The sequence below is a fragment of the Lepidochelys kempii genome, chromosome 4 (assembly GCF_965140265.1).
Source record: "Lepidochelys kempii isolate rLepKem1 chromosome 4, rLepKem1.hap2, whole genome shotgun sequence".
Classification (NCBI taxonomy): Eukaryota; Metazoa; Chordata; order Testudines; family Cheloniidae; genus Lepidochelys; species Lepidochelys kempii.
In genome coordinates, this window is record NC_133259.1 from 35,636,365 (window position 1) to 35,649,147 (window position 12,783).

General features: G+C 37.9%; 1 protein-coding gene across 4 annotated transcripts in view; it reads right to left on the minus strand.

Annotated features, from left to right (window-relative positions):
- Nucleotides 1–12,783, minus strand: part of NDST4 (N-deacetylase and N-sulfotransferase 4) — a 177,666-nt gene that overhangs the window by 23,144 nt on the left and 141,739 nt on the right. For all 4 annotated transcript variants that reach the window (XR_012158535.1, XR_012158534.1, XM_073340979.1 and 1 more), the window contains exons 8-9: nt 4,642–4,824; nt 1,531–1,627 (exon numbers count right to left, since the gene is read on the minus strand). Coding sequence is in view for 2 of the 4 variants with exons in the window: in XM_073340979.1 (XP_073197080.1) it covers nt 1,531–1,627; nt 4,642–4,824 (280 nt within the window). In the remaining 2 variants the exon portion in view is untranslated. The remainder of the gene's footprint in view (nt 1–1,530; nt 1,628–4,641; nt 4,825–12,783) is intronic.

Below are 12,783 nucleotides of genomic sequence, written 5' to 3' on the forward strand. Positions count from 1 at the left end.
TTAAAAGCAGCAGTGTAGATGGGTGTGTGTAGAGAGCTGTGTAGGGTATATACCCTAAAGTTCTGCATGTCTTTATCCATCTAAGCAGTGCCTCACTGTCTACACTGCTATTTATACCCATACTCTGGGGAGGTGCCATGTCTGTACTCTACACACACATACATGTAGATGTAGTCTATGTAACCTTGGGCAACTTCTCTTTGCCTGGGCTTCCACCTTCTGTAAGATACTATCCCACAGAGGTGTTTGTTGGGCTTAAAGTTTGTAAAGCACTTTGACATCCCCAAATGAAAGGGACTATATAGGTGATAAATACTCTTATTAGGATTGCAAACATTGTGAAGGTATTTGGTCAGAGCTCTTAATAGTTATCTTATCTTTGTGTCTCACAGCATAATAAAATGGGTGTTTGTTGTGAATGTTTGCTCTACTTTCCGACTACTTCCATATTACATGTCTGCTAAATGCAGAACACATTGACACAAAACTTAAATCAGTTTCTGGGGAAAAATGATTACATGAGATCCATATAAATACCTAGCTGTTATATAGTGCTATTCATCTTTAGATCTCAAAACACTTTACAAAGGAGGTAGGTATCAACTGTAGAAAATATAAAATAATTTAATAATAATTTAACATCATGACTGAAATGCTTTAACTCTTATTATCCTTCAACTCCAGAGAAAGTAATCAGGACAAAATTATTCCTTACACTGGTATATACTGAGTTCTGGTAATTGGCTATATTTGGTTTCTAGTTTTTCTAACTGCATTGTTTTCATTGTGGTGGAATGAAATGCTGCACCTTCTCTGTACATGGGGAGAATTTAATTCATAGAGTGCAAGTACAGAAGCTGAGTGCTACTGAAATCCCATTTTAAAATAGGGCACATGTCTTGTGCTGACCCTATGCAGGGGGGGTGAATTTGACCCTGTGTTCTGAAAATTGCATTGGAACAAAGCATGGGAACAGCACCTGAAACATAGCTTAGTATTTTGATGTGCCTCCTCCCTTGTAATGAGGCTAACTGCTCCCACCCAAAAGTTATCACCAACATAACCAATTCCATAATTACCAGGGAAAAAGTATTCCTTTAGTTTAATAGGAAGGAGTATAACTGCAAAGTGTTGCTATTTTGACCTCAGGAGCCTTTCCACTTCAAAGAAAGGTATTAACAAAACTATACAAGCCTCTTGATTCTGCAAAATCAACTGGAATTCCCATGAGAATAGGCATTTTTGTGAGATATAACAATACATCTGGTCGGAGTACTGTGATAACAACCTGGGCTTGGTTCTAAAAGTGCTGATGGTTCGGAAAGAGAGTTCCTATTTTATTCAAGCCACTTTCTCCCCATAAGCAATGGAAGAGTTAACAGCAGCTATTGGTTTCTATTACCTCTTTACATTTGAATTTACTCTATCATGCATTATTCCAAAATAAATATATACAACACCAAAAAGTGGGCTACAATATGCTTAGAATCACACCCTCTGTTCAAGTCATTGCAATTCACTATTTCTCACCTGTTTTCTGAGGTCCGATCACAAGAAATTTTGGAAGATGGTAACAAGTTTTATCTCTGGACCAGATATCCCTATGACGTTTATCGTCACATGGATTCTGAGGGGGAGAAGAAGAATTATTTCTGCTGCTCTGGAGAAAATTTCAATTGCCCTGATGCAGTAGAGATTTACACACATACTTAATTTTATGCACTGGGGTGAAATTCTAGCATGGTTAAAGTCAGTGGTAACACTTTTCAAATTTCACCCCAGGAATTCAGTTCTGCAAGGAACTAAGCACTCTGGCCCTAACCAACCAATCAAGTAAGAATTCTAGGCACATGCTTGGGTGTTTTGGCACATCGGGATCAGAGTGTTCCATATGTTGTGGGATTAAGACCTAGAGTAATCCCAATGAAATCAGTAAAGTTGAGCAATTGTATACATTTTGCAGGATCAGTGTCAAAATGAAAATTTTGTGAGGCTATAACATTTCCTTCTTTCTCCCTATGTGTTACGTGCATGGGACTTCTATGTTTATATATTCATCGATTTTTAAGCCCAGAAAAGAACATGATGATTATCTAGTCTGATCTCCTGCTTAACAGGCCAGAAAATTTTGCCAAATGGTTCCTGCATCAAGCCCATAACTTCTGGTTGAGCTAGAATATCACTTCAGGTGTCCAGCTTCTCTCAGAATAAGGGCCCCAAAATAAGCATAATGTTGTTACAATGGCAACTGAAATACAGAATGCAATAAGGGAACTCAGAATATTCATTTACATAAGGTATAAATGTGATTGGCACTCCGTAAATGGATAGACAGATGGACTGATCTAGACAGATAAATGTAATTTCCCCCATTGTAAATAAGCATTTGAAAACTAAGGTGGGAGGTTATTTTATTGACATGATACAAATGTTCACAGTAAGTAAAGTGTGAAGTGAATTTCAGTATTTCTGCTGGAAACCTTACATACTGCTTACAGTCAGGAATAGGCACACCAGGAGAATTACCTGACCTATCACAACTACACACAGCTCAAATTAGAAGATTCACTATTAATCCATAAAATATCAGGGCCAACTCCTTAGCTGGCATAAATAAGTGTAGCTCAGTTAAAATAAATTCATTTACACCTGATAAAAGATACGTCCCCAAATTTTAAGTTATTACAGCTGTTTAGCATTTTTCAAACACAAAAGTTTCGAAATGGAAAACTGGGGGAGAATACTCTTTCATTCTTAAATTTGTTACTTCTAAAGTCTTAATCCAGAACCTACTTTTTTTTTCCCTTTTACGCCCCGCCCACCCCACAGCCCATTTTCATTTTTCCATTTTTTTTTAAATTGAACTATTTCTCATTTTTCAAAAAATCTAAAAATATTAGTCTAATAAATTTGAAGTAAAATCTGCTTGCAGATATTCCATGGGGCATAAAATAAAGCTAAATTAATTGATCAAGTTGTTTGCTCCACATTAGTCAGCTCTTCTAGTGACTGAAAGTCACCACGATACAATTCTGTATGGTATAGTTTACAACATGAGTTGCTGGTTATAATTCAGTTCCATATAATACAGCTAGTCACAGCATAATTAAAAGTCTTGTTGACAGTCTCTTCTCTGAGGCATAGTGCCTAAACTACCTTCTCATCCCTATAGGAAATCTCTCTAAGTCAAGGCAGATGTACAGCAGCCTGGAGAAGCTGGCACAGCTCCTTCTTGTACTCTATCTGTAGAGGACACTATTCCTTAGTTCTGCCAGTGTGACACAGTTCATAATCACTATGGTGCTGATCAAGTAAATGAGTCAATAAGACTATTCATGTGCCTAAAATTAATGCACTCACCTAACGGCTTTGCATGATTGAGGCCTAAGTTCGTTTTAGATTTAAAAGGAATAAATATTAAGTATTAACAAATTTCCATTTATGGTTAAAATTACCTATTACTATTATGCCTTCCAGCTATTCATATTACTTATTAGGTGACAAAGAAGTTTCAAATATATAGTAGTTAGTGACAATTTAAATTTACATAATAATCCAAAAGACAGGAAAAAAAGAGAAATTTAGGATATTATTCAACACTAACATTCTACTACATGTTAGTGCAAAATAAAAATGTGTGAACAGAAAATCTGAAGAAAAAAGTAAGAGTTGATTATTCTTTCAAGAGTTATTACACTGATGTTATCTTTGCATAAGCTGGTAATGGTTTGTTGAAGACCTGATTTGTTAATTCATTAAGTTAACTAAATATAATGGGACAAATTTATAGCTGGTGCAAATCAGTATAGCTCTATCAATGGAAGTTAGGCCAATTTATACATTAGCTGCAGATCTTGCCAAAACTAGTTAAAAACAAATTCTGTTCTCTTATACCATAAGTGCACATATTTCCTTTGAGTTATTCTGGATTTACACTTGTGTAACAGAGTATGCTTTGGCATATCATGTGCTGAATCAGAGAGGAACCATGAATATGTGATAATTATTTGACAATTGCTATCCTGGCATTACAGGCAGCATTGGCATTTATTTCAAATGGAGGTGGGAACTAGTCATCATTGAGTTGGGGTAAGACATTTCTTTATTTTCAAAGTAACTGTTTATGCTAATCACTATCTCCCATATGGGATTTTTTCCTTGCTGTTTTAAAGAAGGGGATATTGTATTCTGGGAATCCTTGCTATAGCTACAGTAACTTAATGCTAGTGATTCCATATTAATGGACACAGTGAATCTGCATTGTGGTAGATCTCACTCATCTGTTTTCATCCTAATGATTGTGCATCAAGATAAGTTAATACAATGTGATGCGTCAGGAAAACACGAGGGAAGAGGGAAGGGAAGCTCAGATAAATAGCAACCAACTGCTCTTAAAGTGGCTAGTATTTGACTGAGTTTAAGCAAGTGCCTTGCTTTATCTGTGCAGACCACAGCTAACCAATATGCAAATATATTCTCAGTCAAAGCTGTTGTCCTTGAAGAAAATAAAATAAACCCAAAAAGGCATTTAAAACAAAATAAAATATCTTCATTTTTAATGTGTCTTTTTGCAAAAGATTTTAGAAGTGCATTGTAATTGAAGAATTATCAGTGGGACTATTGACAGGTATGTTATATTACCTGCCAGAGAGGGTCCTTTTGCTCAGGGAAGAGTTCAAAGTACTTGTAAGCCAGTTGAACTGGAGGCAGAGTCTGTAGTTTTAGGTTAGTCCAGTTCTTAACAAAGTTGGCCAGATTCAAAAAGGTGTATAACCCCAGGCGGTCATTCCCGTAGTTGGACAAATGGGTCATGAAGATGCTGATCTGAAAGGTAAACAAAAGTGTTTTATAAAACTTACAACAGCAGGACATCAATAGATGGCAGTAGCTGTATTTGGAAGATTGAGTCTTGCAATTTCCTGTAATAATTAAAAAAAAATTCTAAACTAGCTGTGCAATTAGTTTGCACATTCACACTCTAACTGGGAGGCATGCCTCTTTGAAAGTTTTACAGCCCCCAACTTCATCTGCATCTGTAGCATCCCTTTCGATTTGTTCCTTCATCAACTTCCCCATGAACGGACATTAAAATGATACATTTAGACATTTTCCCCTCTCTTGTTTCAAAGTTTAGAAACAAACCAAACAGTCCTGCACCCCATTTTCTCTGTTGATTTTAATCCGACCTCTTTCAAACAGTATGCCTAGAAGAAGTCGATTTTTTCTGACCTTCCTCAATTGTCTTGTCTGCTTTAATATTCATAGGTTCCTAATACTTCCACAATTCATTGCACTCCTATTTTTCACCCCAAGAAACTATGAAGTGAATTTATTCCTCGTGAAGGTGCTGATAGCTTGAGCCAGGTCTGATACTTTCAAATGCAGTGTAGGTTTCCGCAGAAAGCACTTAAATTTCCCCTCCTCACCTAAATTTTGTGTTTGTGAGAAGTTCCAGAAAAATCTTAGAGAAGACTGGGATCATTTATCTCATAGAGACCATACATTCTGGGCTACAGGAATAACCAATTCCTCACCAGTACAGATTAACCCCTTTCCAATATGGCCACTTCAAAAGGGAAAGTTCAAGAATTTGATTAAGATGACGTTAAAATAAAAAGAAAATGGTACAGAGTTTAAGCGTGGAAGTTTCTGGTTATCAGAGAATAATGTACAGATTACCAAGGGGTGTGAAGTTCGGTTTAGGATTGGATGGTGTAAGGAATACATAATCTGCAATATCCCCATCTGGGCGTACAAGGTTAACAGGTCAAAGTACAGACATTGAGATATCAGGGTATGTTGTTCATATAATGTTGTTCAGGTGTGGAGTTTAATGAGTGGATACGATGATGAGGATGGATTTACCCTCATTTGGTGAGATTTAAATCTACATGCTCATTCCATCTCTGCAGCTTAAACTGCGAACAGTGGTGCTGACTAGTGCTAATTGTAATGGTGCTGTTTGAAGTAGCCTTAGCCTCCCTAAGAACTGGATTGATCCCAGCATTTTGTATAACTTTCACCGACATACAGCCAGGAGCCTGTATCAACTCTCAGCCTGTATCAACAAGATTGGATACAGATTGGATTCAAACTGGTGGCTGAGAAAAGAAGGCTCTATTGCCTTACCACAGAACATCCTTTCCTCCCTCCTGACTTCCTTACTTGATTTAAGAACACTAACAGTTCCAGTCCTGGTATTCTTTTACAGATTGAAAAATTGCTGTGATGGTTTTGTGATGCCATAAAACTCATTTTTACTTGTTCCACTTTTGCTGATATCACAAGACATTCTTGTTTATTTGAATTTGATCATCTCTATTTTTGCTTTAAAAAACAAACTTCTGTTTACAGAGAAGACTTGAAAGACTGCATAAAAGTGTTCTTTACCTCAAATGAAGATGTTTTTGTTTAAATTTGCATGATAGCAAGCTGGAAATTTTAGATTCCAGACATAATTTCTCCTTGAAGGTAATATGACTCTTGTCTTTTTAGTAGTCTTATTTTGTTTCTCCTTTACAGATCTGCTTTGCAGATCACCATCTCAGGCTCGGTGATGAAGGAACTGGTATGAACAATGTGAAAAACATAGTTCATAGCACTACATATAAAGCTATCCAATTAAATTTCACCTATGGAGAGGCATTAGTATCTCTCTAAAAGTTCATTATTTAGCTCTGTGGGGAAGCTATCTATTCTGGATTTGCTACTTACCTACTTATAGTGATTGGATTAGACTTAGTAATAGTAAGTACATTGTCAATAGAAATTAATTATACAGCTATCAAGAAATATAGCGGTAACTGCTTTCCATATGTTTATGTATATTTCCAGTGGAATTGCTCTGAGGTTAACAGGAAGTAAAATGCATCTGATCTCAATAAGCAAAAGATAGCCAATGTCATCCCTGCAATTAAGAAATAGCTCATGTGTGTTGTGGTAATTATACTGAGTGTTAGATGGTGTTATTATGAGGCAGAAGGTTGGAGACAGAATTATTTTTAAACTTCCAGGGAGTGATCTCTACGAATTGTACTGCCTGGAAATTAGCATTTTACTCTATCCTCTTAATGTTATGTCAGAATGGAAATGAAAAATAAAGAACACGGTCAGACTTGTACATTTACTGATCATTATTGACAAGGATATGACAACCTTAGCCAGTAAGACATTTACCTTTATCACAGTCTTATGCATCACACAGCTGTGAATTTATCATCACAATGTGTCTTTTTCAGATCACAGATCCATTCAAAGACAGTGACTCCAGCATCCCCTAGAAGTGTGCATTGCAATATGAGGCTCCAAAACAGTAGCAGCCATGTTTCTGGGGGGATGTCTACCCTTCATTGAAGTGCCAGTTAAATGCTGCAATAAACTATATGCTGCCAAAGAGGGCTATAGCATCATACCTAAGACTGAGTGAGAACCTGCATAAAAGTATGAGTTGGTGAGTAATGAACTGATAAGGGATGGTTCAGCACATTAAAGATCAGATTCCCTAGAATGCTGATCTAAATATCTATCTATATATATACACATATCTATCTATCTATGTATCTACAATGAAAGAGTGTTTGTTTCTGTAACAATGGGGACACAGGTTTACTGTGATGTCATTAGGCACTATGTCTTTACTACTAACCTATATGGCTCATTCCTGCAAGTTGCAAGAGCCTTCTGGCCTTCATCCAGCAAAGAAAGTGAGTGGGACTACCTGCTTGCTTAAAGTTAAGCACATGCGCTCAGGCTTGAGCCCTAACAGAGCAGTAGTACTGAGGAAGGCTGCACTCACACACCGCACCATGCCTTTCTACCTCTCAAGGTAACCATAGCATAGAAGCAGTGCATTTTCCATTTCCACTCTTGCAGATCTGCTCATGACCCGCTTCTTTAAAAACAGCCTCACATTGTTTAAAAACCACGTCCATTAGTTTTTTAAATTATTTATAAGGCTTTGAGTACTTTTATGAGGTGAAGATGGATGGAATTTAAGAAAATGTCTCTCAGGGCTCATCTCCAGTGCATTTGCACTGTGCCCACTTTATTCCACAAAAAGATAATCCATTCTTCATTTTTATTCTGTTCTGAGCCTCCTCTGAGCAAAGATTGGGAACCGTACAAGAGTTTTTAAAATCAATTGGACTATGCTTAGACTGCTAATTTCAATGTTTATGCACCTTATAATTTAGCATATTTTGATATAACTAGAGTATACATTAATATTTCCAGTGCTCAACACAATACACATGTAACACACCCTGATATTCTGGGCCATTTAAGGCAGCATGTGTTTCCTTCTCTGTACACAAGTACACATCTCATAGTATTGTCAATAACTCCACCACTGTATGGTTCGGTTTACATAATGAAGCACAGGTTACAATACACTGGTTAATAATAGTGATGGCCAGCATTCTGGCAAGCATAAGGATAGTGGACAATTTCAGAAGAATCTTTTTTTATTTGTGTACTCACTTTACTTTTTTTAAAAAAAGAAAAGACTCTTTGTTCTTGAATTCATCCCATAAAAAGATGTGACAAGTGCTTCCTATGAACTATTTAAACATGATAAAATGAAAACATTTATAGGAAATATTAGAGAATATAATTTCCTCTATGAAGCGTCTCTTGTTTCTGATGAGTGCCAGACACCATCTGCCAATGGCATTTAATAGCAAATAAAATGCATGTCGGTAAATCCTTTCTTCCTCTCTCCTCCATGTAGTGAAAATGCTTCTTGTAGAAATATATGCGCAGGAGACCTTTCCGAGGTTTAGCTCAGGTAACTTAACAATTTACTTAGAGCTATGCCCAAACCAAAACCCCAGATATGAATATCCCTGAACTTTGGGAAATTGGGGAAGTTCAGATCCATGTCAGCTCAGGCCCATTTTACTATTCAACCAGCAATCTTCTTCTCCTCTTTGAAAGTGAAAAAGAATGTTTTTAAAATCATTAGTTGCTGCTTCTTTCCAAAGTAAAGGATAATAAACTAGGACAATATCACCCCTTCCTGAGTGTAGCATGGATAGCCATCTTACTTACAGTACTTCTATATCTATGAGAATATAATGCTTGCTAAAATGACTGAGTTGGCATGATGCTCTTAAATTCTGTGCCTGGAAAGATAATGGAACAAATAATTAAGCAATCAATTTGCAAACAACTAGAAGATAATAAGGTGAAAAGTAACTGTTAGCATGGATTTATCAAAAACAAATCGTGTCAAACCAACCCGATTGCTTTCGATATATGGTATATCTCGATTTTAGTAAAGCTTTTGATACTGTCCAGCATGATCTTCTCATAAATAAACTAGGGAAATGCAACTTAGATGGATCTACTATAAGGTAGGTGCAAAACTGGTTGGAAAACCATTCCCAGAGAGTAGTTATCAGTGGTTCACAGTCATGCTGGAAGGGCATAACGAGTGGGGTCCTGCAGGGATCAGTTCTGGGTCTGGCTCTGTCCAATATCTTCATCAATGATTTAGATATGGCATACAGAGTACGCTTATAAAGTTTGCAGATGATACCAAGCTGGAAGGGGTTGCAAGTGCTTTGGAGGATAGGATTAAAATTCAAAATGTTCTGGACAAACTGGATAAGTGGTCTGAAGTAAATAGGATGAAATTCAATAAGGACAAATGCAAAGTACTTCACTTAGGAAGGAATAATCAACTGCACACATACAAAATGGAAAATGACTGCCTAGGAAAGAGTACTGCAGAAAGGGATCTTGGGGTCATAGTGGACCACAAGCTAAATATGAATCAATAGTGTAATGCTGTTGCAAAAAAAGCGAACATCATTCTGGGATGTATTAGCAGGAGTGTTGTAAGGAAGACATGAGAAGTAATTCTTCTGCTCTACTCCACTTTGATTAGGCCTCAACTGGAGTGTTGTGTCCAGTTCTGGGCACCACATTTCAGGAAGGATTTGGGCAAATTCGAGAGAGTCCAGAGAAGAGCAACAAAAATGATTAAATGTCTAGAAAACATGACCTCTGAGGGAAGATTGAAAAAATTGGGTTTGTTTAGTCTGGAAAAGTGAAGACTGAAAGGGGACATGATAATCATTTTCAAGTAAATAAAAGGTTGTTACAAGGAGGAGGAAGAAAAATTGTTTTTCCTAACCTCTGAGGATAGGACAAGAAGCAATGGACTTAAATTTCAGCAAGGGAGGTTTCGGTTGGACATTAGGAAAAACTTCCTGTCAGGTTAGTTAAGCACTGGAATAAATTGCCTACGGAGGTTGTGGAATCTCCGTCATTGGAGATTTTTAAGAGCAGGTTAGACAAATACCTGTCAGGAATTGTCTAGATAATTAGTTCTGTCATGAGTAGAGAGCACTGGACTAGATGACCTCTCAAGGTCCCTTCCAGTTCTATGATTCTATACTGTGAAGTGCATCTAGGAATGACAGTGCTAGGGATGTGATGCACAATATTGTTGCACTGCATGTGATCACCAGGAAAGGACTCCTAGCAGTCAGAAACTGCTTAAGAAAGAATAGGACAAGATAGAGCTCAATAAGGCAGCATGTGTTTCCTTCTCTGTACACAAGTACACATCTCACAGAAGTGTCAATAACTCCATCACTGTGTGGTTTAGTTTACATAATGAAGAACAGGGTATAATACTCTGGCTAATAAGTGATGGCCAGCATTCTGGCAAGCAAAAGGATAGTGGACATTTTTACAAGAATCACAAAATGGGCACAACACAAACATAGCAAAAAGACCCAAATCACAAGACATCCCAGATTCCAATGGAATCTGGTTCAGGTTCAGTGTAGAAGCAGGCTTAAGATTAAACTGCAATGAGCAATGTGTACTAAATGCATGCAGATGAACAGAAAACTACTGAATAAAACCAATGCTATATACTGAATAAAACCAATTGTGCGTTTTTTGCTTATTGTGAAGCTCATGTTATGCTCATGCTATTTGCTGTGAGGGCAGTACCTGGAATGCATATGCTTTGCAAGACAGCAGCGTTCATTCATACTGATGGGATATCTTATTAACCTTGACATTCAACAGCCAACCAGCTCAGGCTGATAGTTAATTATGGAAGAAGAGGAGGGCAGATCATTAAATGCTGGGTGTGTGTAGCTGTAAAGAATTCTCTTTTTACTTTCTTCTTCCCCTTCCAAATCTCTCCTTCCCCTACTCTACCCTTCAACTTCCACTCTCCTTCATCCCCACCCAAAATCCCTTTTGCATGTTTCCTCGCTAAGGCCATGTCTACACTAGGGAGCTTACAGTGGCACCAACACAGCTGTTCTATGCCGGCAGGAGAGAGTTCTCTTGTCAACATAATAAAACCACCTACACGAGCAGCAGTAGCTATGTTGGCAGGAGTAGCTCTCCCACCAACATAGTGCTACGCCCACCGGCACTTCTGTCGGTGTAATTTATGTCGCTCGGTGGTGTTTTATCACACTCTTGAGTGACATAAGTTATACCAACAAGTGGTTGTGTAGACATGGTGTCAAGGCTGATTGCCCACTCTGGCACATTGAGTGCAGAAGGTGAGGGCCCACAAGGATTCTAAAAATTAATACTGGCTACTCCAGGCTTGTATTAAACTCCCAAGGTTACAGCTTCTCTCTGACCTTGGATGGGTAGATGCTGCCACCACCCAATTCCAAAAAAAAAACCAAAAAAACCTTTAAACCTAGAAAGGCACACTTGGGAATTCCTCCCTGTGGGGTACCCTCAAGCCCTTTCCCACACACACCTCCGGGGAAAAGCTGAGAAAGAAAACAAAGGAAATCAGCTGTTGCCACCAGCTAATTAAACAACATATGCACAAACTGCTTAGGACACAAAAATCCTAATTCTGTTCTTAAAAAAAGATAAATTTTATTAAAAACAAAAAGAAAGAAAATACATCTGGAAACTTAGGGTATTGCTAGATTTAAAAAGAACAAATATAATAACTAAGCATCAAGAATGGTTTTCTTCCATTCTTTATGTCCAGCTTTATGGTTACAAGCAAAACAAAAGCATTTGGGGGTTAGCACAAAGAAGTCCACAAGACTTAAAGAAATAAAAGAAATAAACCTAATTGCAGCTTCCTAGACATTTCCAGATATACTTACATATCTGGGGTTCTAAATGAGTAGTTTCTAGGAATGATTTAATGATTTTTCATACCTGGCGCAAGCTCTTACAGCATAGTCCATCCCTGTCCCTGCTCTTCTGGAGAACAACCACAGACAGACAAAAGGGGAGTCTTGTTTCAGTTTTAAAAAGTTATAGCCTTCCTATTGGCTCTTTTGGCGAGGTTCCCACTCACTTCCTTTTACCTGTGCATGCAGTCAGATTTTTTAAATCTTTACAGGTAAAGCAGGTAGAGAACAGCTACCAAGAGGGATTTAATAGCTGACTGGCTGTCTGGGTGTCCATAAAAGGGAGCTCCCCCCACCCCCTTCATTTATCACACATGGCCTTACTCTATTTTCCCTATCCAGAATCCTCCTTTTCTACCCAAGCCATTCTGTCTCCTCCCTCATTTTATAATAAGAATAAAAATGCCTCGCTCTTATACAGCACTCTTCATCTCAAAGTGCTTTACAAAGGAGATCAGTATCATTCTCCCCATTTTATAGATGGGGAAACTGAGGCACAGAGAGGGGGGGAAAGTGACTTGCTCAAGGTCACTCAGCAGGCTAGTAGCAGACCTGTGAATGAAACACAGGTCTCCCAAGTCCCACTCCACTGTTCATCCTCTAGACCGAAAGGAGATAAGGGTCCACCCTAACCCAGCGGGAG